Source organism: Macaca fascicularis, chromosome 17 (assembly GCF_037993035.2).
Source record: "Macaca fascicularis isolate 582-1 chromosome 17, T2T-MFA8v1.1".
NCBI classification, from domain to species: domain Eukaryota; kingdom Metazoa; phylum Chordata; class Mammalia; order Primates; family Cercopithecidae; genus Macaca; species Macaca fascicularis.
Window position 1 is genome coordinate 63,712,569 of NC_088391.1, and position 19,566 is coordinate 63,732,134.

Here is a 19,566-nt window from a genome sequence, read left to right on the forward strand (position 1 = left end):
GTGTCATTTTCTTCTTTCCTCCTCAACTGTACCCTGAAATACTACTGCTGACCTGCAGAAAATGTGCCGCGTTATGTACCTGGCTCATCTTCAACACACTAACCATGAACACCACAAGAGTCTCACTCTTGTCGCTCAGGCTGAACTGCAGTGGTGCGATCTCGGCTCACTGCAACGTCCGCCTCCCAGGTTAAAGTGATTCTCCTGCCTCAGCCTCCCAAGTAGCTGGGATTACAGGCGTCTGCCACTACACCCAGCTAAGTTTTTGTATTTTTAGTAGAGATGGGGTTTTACCATGTTGGCCAGGCTGGTCTCGAACTCCTGGTATCAGGTGATCCACCCATCTCGGCCTCCCAAAATGCTAGGATTACAGGCGTGAGCCACTGCACCTAGCCGGCAAAGTTTTTTAAATGGTTGGCAGGGGTGGGGAGAATCAAATGAGTAATGTTTTGTGACATCAAAATTATAATGACGTGCTGCATAACTTTTGGTCAACAATGGCCAAATATATCATGATGATCCCGTAAGATTTCAATGGAGCTGAAAAATTCCTATTGCCTGGGGACACAGCCATGGTAACATCATAGTGAAATTACGTAGCCTAAGTGTATAGTGTTTATAAGAGCCTACAGTAGTGCACAGTAATATAGGCCTTCACATTCACTAACCACTTACTGACTCACCCAGAGCCAGCTTCCAGTCCTGCCAACTTGTTCATGGTAAATGTCCTAAATAGGTATACCATTTTATATCTTACATATACCTATATTTTTTTTTTACTGTACCTTTTCTATGTTTAGATATGTTTAGATATACAAATACTTAGCACTGTGTTACAACTGCCTACAGCAATCAGTACAGTAATATGCCATATAGGTTTATAGGTTAGGAGCCATAGGTTGTCCCATATAGGATACCAGAGGGTATACCATCTAGGTTTGTGTAATTACATCATGATTTTCACACAATGATGTAATTGCCGAGTGACATGTCTCAGAACGTATCCCCGTCATTAAGTGACACATGACTATATATGAAACTTAACAAATCAGGCTTTGTTGGAACACAGTCATGTTGATTTGTTTATGTATTGTATATGGCTCCTTACACACTATCAACGGCAGAGTTGTGTACTATAGTTGCAATACAGACCATAGCCAACAAAGTCTAAAATGTTCCAGCACTCACAGAAAAGGTTTTTTGACTCCTACTCTTAGTGTCATTGACCCATTTTACTTGGACCAAAGACTACTCAAGTCTATTTTCCTCCAACTGACACAAGTTTCTGTCTCAATGTATGGAGGTTTTCCTCAGTAATAGGAAACTGGAAAAATTAGTCAACATTTACTGAGTGCCTAAATGACTACCTATTTGGTATACCTGCTGATTTACTTGCCAGGCTTTTCTCACTATACTGCAAGCTCCTTGAAGACAGAGTTTACTTGAGTGGAACCTGACACACCGTAAGTGCTTTAGAAATTGAATAAATAAGCCAAGTAAAACGTTTTAAGGCAACCCTATCCCAAAATATTCCTGAAGGCATTAATTTAATCATTACCAATCTCTGTGATTAGCAAAGGAAGTAGTTTGGCACACCAAATTTTATTAATAATACTTATTTTAATCTGTTCCCTTTAGTATGCCTTTATACAGTTCCCCTCGTGTACATACACTGATACAACTACAATTTAAAAGCCACTAATTATCTGTTTTTTATTTTGTAAGTAACAAGATACAGACATTTGAATGCCAATGTCTTATTCTGGAGAGACACTGGAGCTGAAGTTCAACAATGATGATCACACTTATTACCTGGTAATAAAAACAACCATCTTTCCAGTCAGGTCAAAATATACTACTTCTTGCCTTTCTACCAATTCCCAAGCATTCACAGTTGTTCAAGGACCACTAATAAAATACAGGAAGCTTTTAAAGACAGTAAGAGAATACTTAGTGTAAATTAGGTGAATTAAAGATGGCAAAGGAGATTACATCCTCAACACTGACAGCTTCCAAGACTTAGAAAAGAAGATTGTTCCTTGCTTCTAAGATTGTTCTATTTTCCTCTGTAGGAAAATGAAAGTTTTTTCCTACAAATATTAAATAATCAAAGTACTTATGCAAAATTAATCTGCTCCTCAATGAGATGAGCACTCCATTTAAACGATCTTTACAGATCCCTGAAGTTGCTATCCTGTCACTGTATTTAAGTGATGGATATTCAATTGAATTATTCTGCATAAATAATTCTGTTCAACCCAGAAGTAAAGCAGTATGATGGGACAGATACAGTCAACCATTCAATAAAAATGCAAATGTCTGAAATTACTAAAATGTACTTAAAAGTAACAAACTGTATCACACACTTAGGCTTAGAAGTGTTCTTTCAAGTTTTTTCTTTTAAAAATAAAACCAGTCTTTGAAGATTTCTGTTGAATATAGCTATTTTCCAAGCTTTATCTTCTTTTTCTCTGGTCCATTAAGGTCTGTGTTTGAAGTATCGGTAGGAATGCTTATTCCTGGTATCTAAGATAATGCAAATGGGGGGAAATAAGGTGATTTAAAGGATAAAATACATCTCATCCTCATCTTCCCCTTCCCCACTGCCAGTTTCAAATTTAAAAGGATGTAGTGGTAGGGAGGGGAAAGGGGGCTAATTAAAGGTTTTATACACAGAATGTATTTTACAAAGTAACAGTGGTTCAAAAATGCAGAAGGTAGACATGGTCTCAATAGGTGAGAAGCATGTCATTTAGGAAGTGTTCTTTTTAACTATAAAACAGCCTTCCCCATGGGGAGCCACTGTGATCGACAGAATCAGAGGTTTCAAGTGTGTTGGGGAAGGACAAAGGTTAAGAACCAGTATCTTAGGTGAAAAACCTACACTTCATCTTCAAAGTGCAGAGTTCAAAACTTCTAGACAGAAAAGACTAGGCAGGAGAATGGAAGATCTTTTTATTTTGCCACCAAAGACCTGAGCAGAATCTCAGATGTCTAGAATCCCGTGGCCTAAAGAAATCAATGAGAAAACAGGATTTGCTATGCAAATATTTGGTTTCTACACTACTTATAGGGTTCCCTCTAACATTAAACAGAAATAACTATGTCCCTCTCTCTGACAAAATATGTACTGTTTGTTCCATCACAACCAGGAAATATTAAGTTTGGCCTTACCTGTGGTTCTACCAGGGACATTCGGATTTTCTGATGCTGAAGATTAGATGAGTCTAACATGATTTTCACTTTAACTTTATCAAATACATGGAACACTGTATCTTCTATTTTAAGTGAAGGTATCTAAACAAAACACATTTTATCATTCTTAATTGCTTCCTTACATTTGAGGCTTTGTTCTAACCCTTTACAATTTATCTTACATAGTGAAAGTTTAAATATAAAAATTAGTAAGCATCTACGTGTTCAACATAACAAAGGCCATAAACCTAGTAGTCTCACATAAATATGACCTATTTATGTGCATACTTTCTCCTTCATTAAGATAGTTCTAATATATATATGTTCATTAAAATCTTGATTAATTTATCAACTCACTAATAAATAGGAAATTTTTAGTTTAGTAGAGGAACACAAAGGTACTTTGGCCAGTTTATTGTTCAAATATTCTCTCAGGGCTGTGGTTCTCCTAAGGTGAATAGGGAGTATGTGTGTCACATAAGAAACACTGGAAGTAAGTTAAAAAAAAAAAAAAAGTTTCTTCCCTGAGTTGTAAATAGTCATTTATTCCTTTACTTTATTGGTGCATGTAGGGCAAAACTTTACATGGTATAAAAGAAAAAATCAAAGACAACAATTGCATATGAGAAGATATATAGTGGTGGGAAATTGGGAGTAAAACCATAGCTTAGTTGGCAAAATTAAATGTAGATTTCCTGGCATGTATTTGGAGATCTGGATAAATTCTTCAGGGTACAAAAAATAATTTTATGCTTTATGGGTGCCATTTATGAACTCCCAAAGAAAAAGTGCCCCCAGAAAAGAAAACAAACATGAGAAATACTGTACCTCATCATCATAAATAAGCCGTGGGTTTGGTTTGTCCTTTTCTTCAAAAAAGACTGTCCCTTCTAAACCATACTTTGGAATTAATACCACAATGGCATTCTTTCTTACAAATAAAATATAGGCTTCTTCACTTACTATTCCTTTGCTTTTGAAAAATAACTGTAAAATAACATACAACTTGTTTAGTCTTAAAATATTTTGAAATTAACAAAGAAATTGAAATTAAATTAAAAATGAACAAAACTTCATCTTTTCTAGCAGTATCGACAGAAGGCAAATACCTGGGTATGATAAGCCACTGATGCACGTTGGGCATATTGAGCCATTTTGTGCCGGAAATTTAGATTTTTACATATATCTGCAAGCTTGTGTTTGTCTGTCAACTCTGGATAAGTACAGTCAGCCCCAACAGCCACAGCCAAAAGCCGATGAACGATGACATCTGCGTATCTAGACAGATGAAGGAGAAATAAGAACCGTAGTATGTCAGTACTAATATGTGCTTTTAAAATTCAAAATTAACTATTTTCTATCTCCTTTAATTTCATAAAAAAATACCTTCTGATGGGTGAAGTAAAATGTGTGTATATTGGAGATGCTAAGCCATAGTGATGAAAATCATTATCCATTCCAGAACAGAAGTACACAGCCTGCATCATACAGCGAGTGGCCAATATTCTCAACAGAGTGTTTAGATATGGAAAAGTAGGAGATTCGGCCCGATCCAAAGACTCAGCCAAAGACTTGGCTGTATCAGTCTTGATTTCCAAATTCTGTAAACAAAAAGAAAGGAAGAGCACCATATTAAACATTTCTAAGTCAGTATCATTATGTCTTCAAAATATAACTGATCTGACTGAACAAACATCATGTTTTCGTTATTTTCCTTCCCTTCAAAGTAGAAGTAATAGCCAGAAACAAAACTGTACTGGTCACTACAGTTCCATTAGAACAATGTTGGGATTCATCAAATTTAGCTGCCTTGTTCTACCCTAGGAAGATGAGTCAAATATACATCTCTTCTCTTAGGTCTTTGGAAGAAGTAAGATAATGAAGGAAAAAAAATTCCTATTTACAGAGTAAGCCTTGGAGCAGAGGAGTGAGAAGCTGATTCAATTCCTATGAATCTGGAGAAGCTGGGCATGCATGCCATAAAGGTCTGATCCAAAAATCAGAAACCAATGCCATCGTGTTAGACTAATGCTCTGCAGTCCAACATTACTGCTCCCTCTCTCCTAGATGAGAAAGATAGGGCCTAACTAGGTAATCCAAGGAAAAGCAATGTAAGCCATAGTCACCCAAGGGGTAAGCACCCATAAATGAAAATCTACTAACAAGAAGCAGTGGGTATACAGGGCTGAAAAAATGTGCTCTTTCTATAGTTTCCTCTTTTCCATGTATGGAATAAATATACTTTTCTTACGAACATGAAATGTAAAGGACTTAACTGAGTTGAAGTAAAAAAACCCAAAAAAACCCAAAAACAAAAACAAAAACAAAATACATTATTTGTAAAGTTAAGCGGTTGACAGGAGCCATGAAGCAACATAGACATACGAAACATGCATAAAGGCAAGGAAATATGGAAGAGTTTTATATGACCAGGACGCTACATATATCTTAGTCTAAACATCTGGCTTTAGCATACGGTGAAAAACATTAGGCTGGGTGCGGTGGCTCATACCTGTAATCCCAGCACAGCACTTTGGGAGGCCGAGATGAGACAATTACTTGAGTCCAGGAGTTTGAGACCAGCCTGGGCAACATAGTGAAAACCTATCTCTACCACAAAAATACAAAAAATTAGCCACTCATGGTGGTGTGCGCCTGCAGTCCCAGCTCCTCCAGAGGCTGAGGCAGGAGGAGGGCTTAGGACTGGGAGATGGAGGGTGCAGTGAGCCGAGATCGTGCCACCGTACTGCAGTCTGGGTGACAGTGAGACCCTGTCCCCCCCAAAAAAAAAACAAAAGAAAAAAGAACTGTTGGCATATTCTTGTTATTAACAAACAATAAAACCTTTATGGAAATATGAATGTAAACTATTTAGAACAACAGGTAGATGAAAACACAAATAGATGATTTTTCAAACTATAGGACCTTACCCTTGACCTAGCTGCCTTAACAAGAATTTCATAATTTGACGGAGGTGGAGCAGGATGTTTTCGAAGCAGAGCATGTTCAGAAAATTCCTCGTGAATTTTTTTTGCAACAGAAATATTGGCAAGTAACATAAATTCTTCAACCATGGAATTTGTTTCCCTGCCAATGGAAAAAGCATTAAACAAAACAAAAAAAGAATCTGAGACTTCTATATATCATATTTTTTCACAGGTTACCTTTGTTACAAAGAAGATAATAAGAGCATTTCCTATGTAAACATTCATATGTCTGTGTACATCTGTATTTTAAATAACTTACGATTCTTTCATCTCTCAGTTACTCTGCTAACAATCTCTTATTATGCAACTACTGCATGAGTAAACCTTACATGCTAGAGCAAATCTTACATGCTAGAGGAGACTATACAAATTGCACTCAACCAGTTGCAGTGGCTCACACCTGTAATCCCAGCACTTTGGGAGGCTGAGGCGGGCAAATTATTTGAGCCCAGGAGTTCGAGACCAGTTTTGCCAACATGGCGAAACCCCGACTCTACTAAAAATATAAAAAAATTAGCCAGGTCTGGTGGCACATGCCTGTAGTCCCAGGTACTCAAGAGGCCGAGGCATGAGAATCACTTGAACTCAGGAGGTGGAGGTTGCAGTGAGCCGAGATTGCATCACTGCACTCCAGCCTGGGTGACAGAGCAAGGCTCTGTGTCAAAAAACAACAACAAAATTGCACTCAAAAACAGAAGCTTTACTACTCTATTTATATATAAAATGAAAACAAGCATTTTTACTAGGTCCAAAAATATTTTTATTTAATTGTAAATCAATAAAGTTTACAAGAATTAAAAGCTATTTAGATCATATAAATTTTGGCTTAAAAACCAAAATTTTTAACAATAAATTACTCAAATGAAGAGGCCATATTTATAATAGCTAATTTCGATACTTCTAATGGGTCAGTCAGTGTGCTATAAGTACATCCCGCCCTCAACACACACACACCCCCCTACACACTGTTTTACAGATGAGAAAACTGAGGATATGTTCATTATTCTCTTGCTCAAGGTGAGAGTTATTAGCAGTATGAGAATTTGAGTTCACACAATCTGACTTCAAAACTCTCAACCAATCTGATACTGCTGTCATTCTCTATATAGTTATTCACATCCATTTTCAGGTTAGTTTAGAAAATGATCCATCTTCTGTCGATACAGTGCTTTCTGTCTTGCAAGTCAATGAACACATAGTATTAACCTTTCATTCAGGTTTCATCTTGTAACTTCTTAACAATATTTCTAAACTATATTCATTTAAAAAATATTAGAAAGACCTCCAATCATATGGGGACATCTTAGAAATGTGTTCTTTCTTCTTCTTGGTAAGAAGAAATGACTGGCGTTTTACTTTGGCAAAGCTAGTGTCAACCTTTTGCTCATAAAAGCTCTTAGTACTGGGCTCATTATTAGCATTAACATTAGACATACACAGAAGTTCTACTATAAGGGATTTTTAGATATTATAATAGCACTAAAGCACATATTGGTTCTAAGTAAAAAATTTGAGTATATTCCCATTTTTAACCCTTGGTCATCTATTAGAAAAGTGCATATGCATGTTGAATTCCAGAATTATCTTAATATAAATAAGAGGCAGGGAAAGAGGCCTAAACTCTGATTTAACAAAAAAATTCTTGTTTCCTACATCTTAACTAAATCAATAAACAACAATAGCTAATATCACCCTCACAGCACCCTATGAGGTAGGTGCCATTATCAGTCATAGGCAATTTACAGACAAATAAATTGTGGCATACAGAGGTCAAATAACTACTTTAGTTCGCGATATAATAGTAGTAACAGCAGAGGCATCCAAACCTAGGGAGTCTGGCTTCAGAGCCCACGATCTTCACCGTTATTCTACCCTACTATCTATCCTACTATCCATTATTCTATCCTACCCCCCATCTTTCTGGCACCAGGGACTGGTTTCATGGAAAACAATTCTTCTATGCAACGAGGGGAGGAAAGGATGGTTTCATCAGGCATTAGATTCTCATAAGAAGTGTGCAACCTAGATCCCTCCTATGCACAGTTCACAATAGGGCTGGCGCTCCAATGAGAATCCAATGCTGCCACTGATCTGACAGAAGGCGGATCTCAGGTGGTAATGCTCATACCCTAGGGGCTGGGAACCCCTGCACTATAGTATATTCCACTTTAGAAATTAATCAGGGTAATCTTTTTTTATCTTACTATAACTATTACTAGTCAAGTTCTAATACATCACACATCAAAGCAAACAAATTCAAATTGAAAGTTCTTATATTACACGACTAAACGCAGTTTTACAGAAGAAAAACCGAGCTTAAATTTACTTTTCTGTCCTTCGTAAGCCAAATAATGTAGAAATCATGACCCTAATCGTTATTTTGTATATAAATGTTTTAGTTATTAGTACTTATAGTAGACATGACATTTAAAATAAAAAATCTTATCTACTGCCCATCAAAAAAATTTACAAACCTAAGTTCCTTGGTCTGCAGATCTATAGGATCATGAGTTTCACTGTCCATGTGGAATCGAACTTCAGGAGAAGATAGAGTCAAAGCCCTAAATAAAAATTAAAGAGAAAAATTATAGTCAAGCAAGCCAATAAAAGACAAAATTATAGAAATACTCTTTTAAAAAAGACAACGACTACAGCAAGTATGTAATAGTTGCTCTTCTGAAGGCTTTATGACATCTGCTGTTTCATGTTCTATTTTCATGAACAGCTCAGTAGATTTAAAATGCATTTAACATGAGAGGACAATAGCAACACAAGGAAATCTGAATCCCTGTGCTTCTAAGGGCTTATGTATCTTCTGTATCCAAACAATGAGTTCTTATTGAGCTACATAGGTTTTTAATCACTTTTATATATAAAGAAGGGGATTTGGCTGTATTTAATTTACTACAGAGACCAGTTATTGGGGCAGGGGACAATAAAGAGGGGCAAAAGGGAAGCTGCTGTGGGTAGCTTAATAACACCAGGAGATCCACAGTTCAAAAGTATCCTCCACAAAGATTCCTCCACAAAGATTACACCAACAGAGAAGCAACTGATAACCTACTATCACTAATAGGTTACAAGTAGCGATGGCTATTAATATTTGAGTGCTAAGTGTCAGATAAACAATTCATGCTCAGGACTTTACACACATGGTTCATTTAATGAGCTGGCAAGCTCTCCTTTGGAAAGTAAATCCCCATATGGCAAGGCAAGTCTAATGTTTCTTATACCTTGACATAACTTTCATGAGGTCCGCTCTAAGTCAACCTAAAACTAAAAATTTTAATGAGGCTGGGCAACCTTGAACAATCATGGAGAAGGAAAAGAAGGGGAGGAGAAAAATTAAAATAAGATGGAGCAAGTTAAGTGAAATACAAAGTCTAAGTCCTTGTCTTCCTCAATTCCTCACCTGTATTAAAAGAACTATAGTAGGAATACATACTAAAAAGAGAATCTCAAAAATATTCCTTTCTTGCCTTGTAGCAGGCAAGAAATAAGGCTCTACATCAGGTCTGATATGTATTTATTAATGTATTTTGACATAAAAAGGTATACTTATCACATTTTGATCATTTTTCCTCATAGAACACCTAAAATGTTTTGTCTACCCATGAGTATTAATACTTTAAGAAGGCAAAAGATAGTTTTCTTTTTTTTTTCAATTCTCCCTAAGACTAAAATGATTCAATGATGTTTTCCCAGTAGGAAACCATCTACTAACCAAATTAAAAATACAGACTGTTGAAATTTAAAAAATCCTTTCCAGTTTTAAAAAGCTATGTCACAAATGCGAATTCTTACTTTAAAACTATTAAAATAAATACAGCTTCAATTTACATTTTACATTGCTTAAAAAAAAAACTCTGTGTTTTGTGTCACACACAAAAAATTAATTATCTTCTTCTTGTATCCAAGTGACTAGCTTGTGTGAAAGTTTTGCTCAAATTTAATACCATCCACTGGGTTTTAGCACACTCAAATGATCCTTCCAGTTTCAAGTTGCATATTTAAGATCACATAAAAAATTCCCTGAAAACGGAGGTGTTAGTAGACATAGGTACATAACTACCTCAAACACTATCCAACAGAACATTCGACAGTGATGGAAATGTTCTATGTGTGCCCTGTCCAATACGATAGTCATTAGTCACATGTGGCTACCGATCACTTGAAATATGGCTGGTAGGACCAGAGCAAGATGGCCAAATAGGAGCAGCTCCAGCCTCCAGCTCCTGGCGCGAGCGACACAGAGGATGGGTGATTTCTGCATTTTCAACTGAGGTACTGGGTTCATCTCACTGGGGAGTCTGGAAAATCAGTGCTGGTCAGCTGGTGCAGCCCCAACAGCGAGAGCTGAAGCAGGGCGAGCCATCACCTCACCTGGGAAGCACAAGGGGGAAGGGAATCTCTTTTCCTAGCCAAGGGAAACTGAGACACACAACACCTGGAAAACTGGGCAACTCCCACCCTAATACTGTGCTTCACCAAAGGTCTTAGCAAACAGCACACCAGGAGATTATATCCCACACCTGGACGGGAGGGTCCCACACCCACGGAGCCTCCCTCGTTGCTAGCACAGCAGTCTGAGATCTAACTGCAAGACAGCAGCGAGGCTGGGGGAGAGGCGCCTGCCATTGCTGAGGCTTAAGTAGGTAAACAAAGCCATGGGGAAGCTCAAACTGGGTGGAGCCCACCGCAGCTCAAGGGGGCCTGCCTGTCTTTGTAGACTCCATCTCTGGGGACAGGGCATAGCTCAACAAAAAGCAGTAGAAACCTCGGCAGAGGTAAATGACCCTATCTGACAGTTTTGGAGAGAGCAGTGGATCTCCCAGCACAGAGGCTGAGATTTGAGAATGGACAGACTGCCTGCTCAAGTGGGTCCCTGATCCCTGAGTAGCCTAACTGGGAGACATCCCCCACTAGGTGCAGACCGACACCTCACACCTCACACGGCAGGGTACACCCCTGAGACGAAGCTTCCAGAGCAAGAATCAGACAGCAACATTCGCTGTTCAGCAATATTCTAACTTCTGTAGCCTCCACTGCTGATACCCAGGCAAACAGCGTCTGGAGTGGACCTCAAGCAATCTCCAACAGACCTACAGCTGAGGGTCCTGACTGTTAGAAGGAAAACTAACAAACAGAAAGGACACCCACACCAAAACCCCATCAGTTGGTCACCCTCATCAAAGACCAAAGGCAGATAAAACCACAAAGATGGGGAAAAAGCAGGGCAGAAAAGCTGGAAATTCAAAAAATCAGAGCGCATCTCCTCCTCCAAAGGAACGCAGCTCATCGCCAGCAACGGATCAAAGCTGGACGGAGAATGACTTTGACGAGCTGAGAGAAGAAGGCTTCAGTCGATCAAACTTCTCAGAGCTAAAGGAGGAACTACACAACCAGCACAAAGAAACTAAAAATCTTGAAAAAAGAATGGAAGAATGGATAACTAGAATAATCAATGCAGAGAAGGCCACAAACGAACTGACAGAGATAAAAACCATGACATGAGAAATAGGTGACAAATGCACAAGCTTCACTAACCGATCGATCAATTGGAAGAAAGAGTATCAATGATTGAAGATCAAATGAATGAAATGAAGTGAGAAGAGAAGTCTAGAGAAAAAAGAGGAAAAAGAAATGAACAAAGCCTCCAAGAAATATGGGATGATATGTGAAAAGACCAAATCTACATCTGATTGGTGTGCCTGAAAGTGAGGGGGAAAATGGAACCAAGTTGGAAAACACTCTTCAGGATATCATCCAGGAGAACTTCCCCAACCTAGTAAGGCAGGCCAACATTCAAATTCAGGAAATACAGAGAACGCCACAAAGATACTCCTCGAGAAGAGCAACTGCAAGACGCATAATTGTCAGATTCACCAAAGCTGAAATGAAGGAAAAAATGTTAAGGGCAGCCACAGAGAAAGGTCGGGTTACCCACAAAGGGAGCCCATCAGACTAACAGCAGATCTCTCGGCAGAAACTCTCCAAACCAGAAGAGAGTGGGGGCCGATATTCAACATTCTTAAAGAAAAGAATTTTCAACCCAGAATTTCATATTCAGCCAAACTAAGTTTCATAAGTGAAGGAGAAATAAAATCCTTTACAGACAAGCAAATGCTTAGAAATTTTATTACAACCAGGCCTGCCCTACAAGAGACCCTGAAGGAAGCACTAAACATGGAAAGGAACAACCAGTACCAGCCATTGCAAAAACATGCCAAAATGTAAAGACCATCGATGCTAGGAAAAAACTGCATCAACTAATGAGCGAAATAACCAGTTAATATCACAATGACAGGATCAAGTTCACACATAACAATATTAACCTTAAATGTAAATGGACTAAATGCTCCAATTAAAAGACACAGACTGGCAAATTGGATAAAGAGTCAAGACCCATCAGTTTGCTGTATTCAGGAGACCCATCTCACATGCAGAGACACACATAGGCTCAAAATAAAGGGATGGAGGAAGATCTACCAAGCAAATGGAGAACAAAAAAAAGCAGGGGTTGCAATACTAGTCTCTGATAAAACAGACTTCAAGCCATCAAAGATCAAAAGAGACAAAGAAGGCCATTACATAATGGTAAAGGGATCAATTCAACAGGAAGAGCTAACTATCCTAAATATATATGCACCCAATACAGGAGCACCCAGATTCATAAAGCAAGTCCTTAGAGACTTACAAAGAGACTTAGACTCCCATACAATAATAATGGGAGACTTCAACACCCCACTGTCAACATTAGACAGATCAACAAGACAGAAAGTTAACAAGGATATCCAGGAATTGAACTCAACTCTGCACCAAGAGGACCTAATAGACATCCACAGAACTCTCCACCCCAAATCAACAGAATATACATTCTTCTCAGCACCACATCACACTTATTCCAAAATTGACCACATAGCTGGAAGGAAAGCACTCCTCAGCAAATGTAAAAGAACAGAAATTATAACAAACTGTCTCTCAGACCACAGTGCAACCAAACTAGAACTCAGGACTAAGAAACTCAATCAAAACTGCTCAATTACATGGAAACTGAACAAGCTGCTCCTGAATGACTACTGGGTACATAACGAAATGAAGGCAGAAATAAAGATGTTCTTTGAAACCAATGAGAACAAAGATACAACATACCAGAATCTCTGGGACACATTTAAAGCAGTGTGTAGAGGGAAATTTATAGCACTAAACTCCCACAAAAGAAAGCAGGAAAGATCTAAAATTGACACCCTAACATCACAATTAAAAGAACTAGAGAAGCAAGAGCAAACACATTCAAAAGCTAGCAGAAGGCAAGAAATAACTAAGATCAGAGCAGAACTGAAGGAGATAGAGACACAAAAAACCCTCCAAAAAATCAATGAATCCAGGAACTGGTTTTTCGAAAAGATCAACAAAATTGACAGACCGCTAGCAAGACTAATAAAGAAGAAAACACAGAAGAATCAAATAGTCGCAATCAAAAATGATAAAGGGGATATCACCACCAACCCCACAGAAATACAAACTACCACCAGAGAATACTATAAACACCTCTGCGCAAATCAACTAGAAAACCTAGAAGAAATGGATAATTTCCTGGACACTTACACTCTCCTAAGACTAAACCAAGAAGAAGCTGAATCCCTGAACAGACCAATAGCAGGCTCTGAAATTGAGGCAATAATTAATAGCCTACCAACCATAAAAAGTCCAGGACCAGACGGATTCACAGCCGGATTCTACCAGAGGTACAAGGAGGAGCTGGTACCATTCCTTCTGAAACTATTCCAATCAATAGAAAAAAAGGGAATCCTCCCTAACTCATTTTATGAGGCCAACATCATCCTGATACCAAAGCCTGGCAGAGACACAACAAAAAAAGAGAATTTCATACCAATATCCCTGATGAACATCGATGCAAAAATCCTCAATAAAATACTGGCAAACCGAATCCAGCAGCATATCAAAAAGCTTATCCACCATGATCAAGTGGGCTTCATCCCTGGGATGCAAGGCTGGTTCAACATACGCAAATCAATAAACGTAATCCAGCATATAAACAGAACCAAAGACAAAAACCACGATTATCTCAATAGATGCAGAAAAGGCCTTTGACAAAATTCAACAGCCCTTCATGCTAAAAACTCTCAATAAATTCGATATTGATAGAATGTACCTCAAAATAATAAGAGCTATTTATGACAAACCCACAGCCAATATCATACTGAATGGGCAAAAACTGGAAACATTCCCTTTGAAAACTGGCACAAGACAGGGGTCCCCTCTCTCACCACTCCTATTCAACATAGTGTTGGAAGTTCTGGCTAGGGCAATCAGGCAAGAGAAAAAAATCAAGGGTATTCAGTTAGGAAAAGAAGTCAAATTGTCCCTCTTTGCAGATGACATGATTGTATATTTAGAAAACCCTATTGTCTCAGTCCAAAATCTCCTTAAGCTGATAAGCAACTTCAGCAAAGTCTCAGGATACAAAATTAATGTGCAAAAATCACAAGCATTCTTATACACCAGTAACAGACAAACAGAGAGCCAAACCATGAATGAACTTCCATTCACAATTGTTTCAAAGAGAATAAAAGACCTAGGAATCGAACTTACAAGGGATGTAAAGGACCTCTTCAAGGAGAACTACAAACCACTGCTCAGTGAAATCAAAGAGGACACAAACAAATGGAAGAACATACCATGCTCATGGATAGGAAGAATCAATATCGTGAAAATGGCCATACTGCCCAAGGTAATTTATAGATTCAATGCCATCCCCCATCAAGCTACCAATTACTTTCTTAACAGAATTGGAAAAAACTGCTTTAAAGTTCATATGGAACCAAAAAAGAGCCTGCATTGCCAAGACAATCCTAAGTCAAAAGAACAAAGCTGGAGGCATCATGTTACCTGACTTCAAACTATACTACAAGGCTACAGTAACCAAAAGAGCATGCTACTGGTACCAAAACAGAGATATAGACCAATGGAACAGAACAGAGCCCTCAGAAATAATACCACACATCTACAGCCATCTGATCTTTGACAAACCTGAGAAAAACAAGAAATGGGGAAAGGATTGCCTATTTAATAAACGGTGCTGGGAAAATTGGCTACCATAAGTAGAAAGCTGAAACTGGATCCTTTCCTTACTCCTTACACGAAAATTAATTCAAGATGGATTAGAGACTTAAATGTTAGACCTAATACCATAAAAACTCTAGAAGAAAACCTAGGTAATACCATTCAGGACATAGGAATAGGTAAGGACTTCATGTCTAAAACACCCAAAGCAATGGCAACAAAAGCCAAAATTGACAAATGGGATCTAACTAAACTAAAGAGCTTCTGCACAGCAAAAGAAACTACCATCAGAGTGAACAGGCAACCTACAGAATGGGAGAAAATTTTTGCAATCTACTCATCTGACAAAGGGCTAATATCCAGAACCTACAAAGAACTCAAACAAATTTACAAGAAAAAAACAAACAACCCCATCAAAAAGTGGGCAAAGGATATGAACAGACACTTCTCAAAAGAAGACTTTCATACAGCCAACAGACACATGAAAAAATGCTCATCATCACTCGCCATCAGAGAAATGCAAATCAAAACCACAATGAGATACCATCTCACACAAGTTAGAATGGCAATCATTAAAAAATCAGGAAGCAACAGGTGCTGGAGAGGATGTGGAGAAATAGGAACACTTTTACACTGTTGGTGGGATTGTAAACTAGTTCAACCATTGTGGAAAACAGTATGGCGATTCCTCAAGGATCTAGAACTAGAAATACCATTTGACCCAGCCATCGCATTACTGGGTATATACCCAAAGGATTATAAATCATGCTGCTATAAAGACACATGCACACGTATGTTTATCGCGGCACTATTCACAATAGCAAAGACTTGGAATCAACCCAAATGTCCATCAGTGACAGACTGGACTAAGAAAATGTGGCACATATACACCATGGAATCCTATGCAGTCATAAAAAAGGATGAGTTCGTGTCCTTTGTAGGGACATGGGTGCAGCTGGAAACCATCATTCTCAGCAAACTTTCGCAAGAACAGAAAACCAAACACCACATGTTCTCACTCATAGGTGGGAAGTGAACAATGAGATCACTTGGACATGGGAAGGGGAACATCACACATTGGGGCCTATTATGGGGAGCAGGGAGGAAGGAGGGATGGCATTGGGAGTTACTGATGTAAATGACCAGTTGATGGGTGCTCACGAGTTGGGTGCAGCACACCAACATGGCACATGTATACATATGTAGCAAACCTGCACGTTGTGCATATGTACCCTAGAACTTAAATAAAAAAAAAAAAAAAAAAGAAAGAAATATGGCTAGTAAGGCTAAGGAACTAAGTTGTTAATTTTATTCATTTTAATGAATTTAAATAGGCGCATCTTATGAAATGACACAAAGGTACAATCCGCACTCACCACACCTTTAGTAACTGCTTGTGACCCTATCCTAGGTGGACTTGGGAACTCTGAGACGAACATCTGGAAGAGTCATGTACTTGGTTTCCTCTGATAATCAACAACATCTTTTAAGAGTCAAATTTCTCTTAACTGGTTTCCTTCAATATGCCTGAGTTAATACTCTATACCTTATGCCTTTTGTAGTTAGGCAAAAGCCATGCCCTAACAGCTAAAAGACTCAGATCTGTTACTAGTCAGACCTTTGGGAAGACTCCTTTTATGCACTTTTAATTGCCTAAAAAATGAGGAGGCGGAATTAAATAATTTCTAAAATTTAAAGTGCAAGGAGGACCTAATCTCCATTTATTTAAACCTCTGAAACCCAATGTCCAATCTGGAAACTTATTTCTAATTAAAATTAGAAACAATTTACAGAGTCTTAGGGAGTTCTTGCCTTCCTGGAATTTCTTCAGTATCTTTAACTCAAACACAATTTTTTAACACAACAAATTACAAGGATGGAACTCTTGAACAAACATCAGTCCAGAATCAAGTTGCTAACACTTAAAAGGAAGCTAGAGGCTGGGCACAGTGGCTCACACCTGTAATCCCAACACTTTGGGAGGCCAAGGCGGGTGGATCACCTGAGGTCACGAGTTCAAGACTAGCCTAGCCAACAAGGCGAAACTCCGGCTCCACTAAAAATACAAAAATTAGCTGGGCGTGGTGATGGGCACCTGTAATCCCAGCTACTCGGGAGGCTGAGACAGGAGAATCACTTGAATTCGGGAGGTGGAGGTTACAGTGAGCCGAGATTGTGCCACTGCACTCCAGCGTGGGTGACAGAGTGAAACTCCGTTTCAAATAAATGAATGAATGAATGAATGAATGAATGAATGAATGGAAGCTAGAAGAAACAGAAGTCTCTATTCGCCCTTTTAAATAATTCATTATTGCCTATGATCAAACAATGTAAAGAGTATAAAAATTATCTTAATACTATGAAAAACAAAATATACCCTTTTTCAATCCTTCTTTTCTTCAGAATTTTGGCCAGTTTATTCAGTCCACGGAGACTAGTGGTAATATCATCATTCATGTTTGCTGAATCAATTCTCAACTGAGCTTCAGCATATGTCAGAGATGCCTAAAAAAGAAATTGTATGTTATATAATTCTTATAAATGATAGAAAAATGGTTTTCAATATGTCCTCCTACTTTAACTACATAAAATCCATGATTTCAGAAAACCTAAAATCAGTAACGAAATAGAAATTCTTAGCTATGATACAATACTTCACATTGATGATTTCTGGTTCATTAATTCTTATCTGAGGCATTATACAACATAAACAAACATATTTTAAAAGGTAAAATGGCAATGTTGTTAGCAAATAAACTTTAAACTTTACTTGTATATTCCAGTTACTGTATAAATACCCAGATAATGCTAAAACATAAAGGTTAGATGGATTCTTCCTCTGATAACAAATGTGAAATCCTTTCCAGATGATCATTATTCTCCCGCAAATAATTAAGACTGCAGGAGGTGAGATATCATGTTTTACAGGAAATCTAATAAATACCCAAATTAAGCTTGTAAAAACCAGACAAATCATAGTAGAAAAGAGTTAAATCCCCAATGATAAACAATGCAAATATACAAATAACTGCTTCTGTTCCTATTTCTCTCAGAGAAATCCACCATTTTTTTCTTTTTTTTTTTTTTTTTCTTGCTTAAAAAGTAGCTTCATAAGTGAAAAGAAGAAAGAGCATAACAGAGTTAGATAACGCAGGTCCGGTCAGATTCCTGGGATAGCCAACTCATCTACTAAGAGTTTCCCCTCTGAAAGAGGTTTTATGTTATATGTTCACCAGGTTTGTTTTCTTATCATTTTGTTATACCGACCAAGTCTTAAAGAACTAAAAGTCTTTCTTACTTAAAAGTACAAACTGTGATGGCTTAAATAATTCACACATCACTCTTTATCAGTCTAACAGTTTTCTTTGCAACCACTAGCTAGCAGAACAGCAAGGATACCAAAGGGCCAGAAAAAACAGGTTAAGTTTGGAAAACAGATCATTAGAAGATAAGCGGCTTGGCAAACCTTGAAGAAACATGTAGGGCAAAATAAGACAGAACATAAGGGTTCTTGGGAGAAGTACAAAAAAAAAAAGGAAAAGGACAAGAAAGACAACCTGGCTCCATTCCGAAGAAACAAGATCTCAGGCTCGTTCTACTGAAATCCAACAGTGAATTAAACATCGTTTCTGTGAGAAAATGTGAAGAAAGAAGCAGTGTACCTGCTAACTTTTAAAACACTAACTATTTATAAGTAGGAACAGCTTCAATTACTAAGGTTCTTGACTTAAGGCATAAAACCACCAGTTGGTCTTCTCAAGTATATATACTTTGTAAGTTTCTGAATATAGGACAACTGCAACATGAACTAGTTTCTGAATCATATTAAAAATTAAGCAGATAACTGGGAAAAAAAAAAAAAAACCTTCTTAATTTTGCTATAACAATGCCCCCATTCTATCCTGAGGGCACAGACCTAGCACTTGTTTTTCTGCCTACAAAGACTCTTCCTCCCCCATTCAAACTGAAATACATTTATCTGTACCCACTTTACATGTTCAAAAGAGCATCTAGCTTGATTGAAAAATTCTCAAGAAGTGGGCAGCAATCTCAAATTTAGGTGATGGCACCGGGGCTGGGGCTGGTTACTTTGGCCTGGTATTAGCTAGGTCAAGAAAGCTGGCAATAAGACTCTGGTGGCCTGTTCCGCATTCTTCTCCGAGAGTAGGTAGCAAAAGAGCCAAATGAGTTTTAGTGTAAATTTAAGTGCATCTGTACGTGTGTAAGCACGTGCCTGCAGCTGTGAACTTTTTTAGACCATGTTTATATCACAGGCATTTATATGTATACATTTTTT

General features: G+C 38.0%; 1 protein-coding gene across 3 annotated transcripts in view; it reads right to left on the minus strand.

Moving 5' to 3' along the window:
- Positions 1–1,600: 1,600 nt before the first annotated feature.
- Positions 1,601–19,566, minus strand: part of DIS3 (DIS3 homolog, exosome endoribonuclease and 3'-5' exoribonuclease) — a 29,437-nt gene continuing 11,471 nt past the window's right edge. For all 3 annotated transcript variants that reach the window (XM_005585993.5, XM_005585994.5, XM_074022130.1), the window contains 8 exons: positions 17,647–17,774; positions 8,657–8,743; positions 6,126–6,282; positions 4,582–4,796; positions 4,305–4,473; positions 4,024–4,182; positions 3,175–3,297; positions 1,601–2,526 (listed from right to left, as the gene is read on the minus strand). In XM_005585993.5, coding sequence (XP_005586050.3) covers positions 2,443–2,526; positions 3,175–3,297; positions 4,024–4,182; positions 4,305–4,473; positions 4,582–4,796; positions 6,126–6,282; positions 8,657–8,743; positions 17,647–17,774 — 1,122 coding nt within the window. In that variant the 3' untranslated portion in view covers positions 1,601–2,442. The remainder of the gene's footprint in view (positions 2,527–3,174; positions 3,298–4,023; positions 4,183–4,304; positions 4,474–4,581; positions 4,797–6,125; positions 6,283–8,656; positions 8,744–17,646; positions 17,775–19,566) is intronic.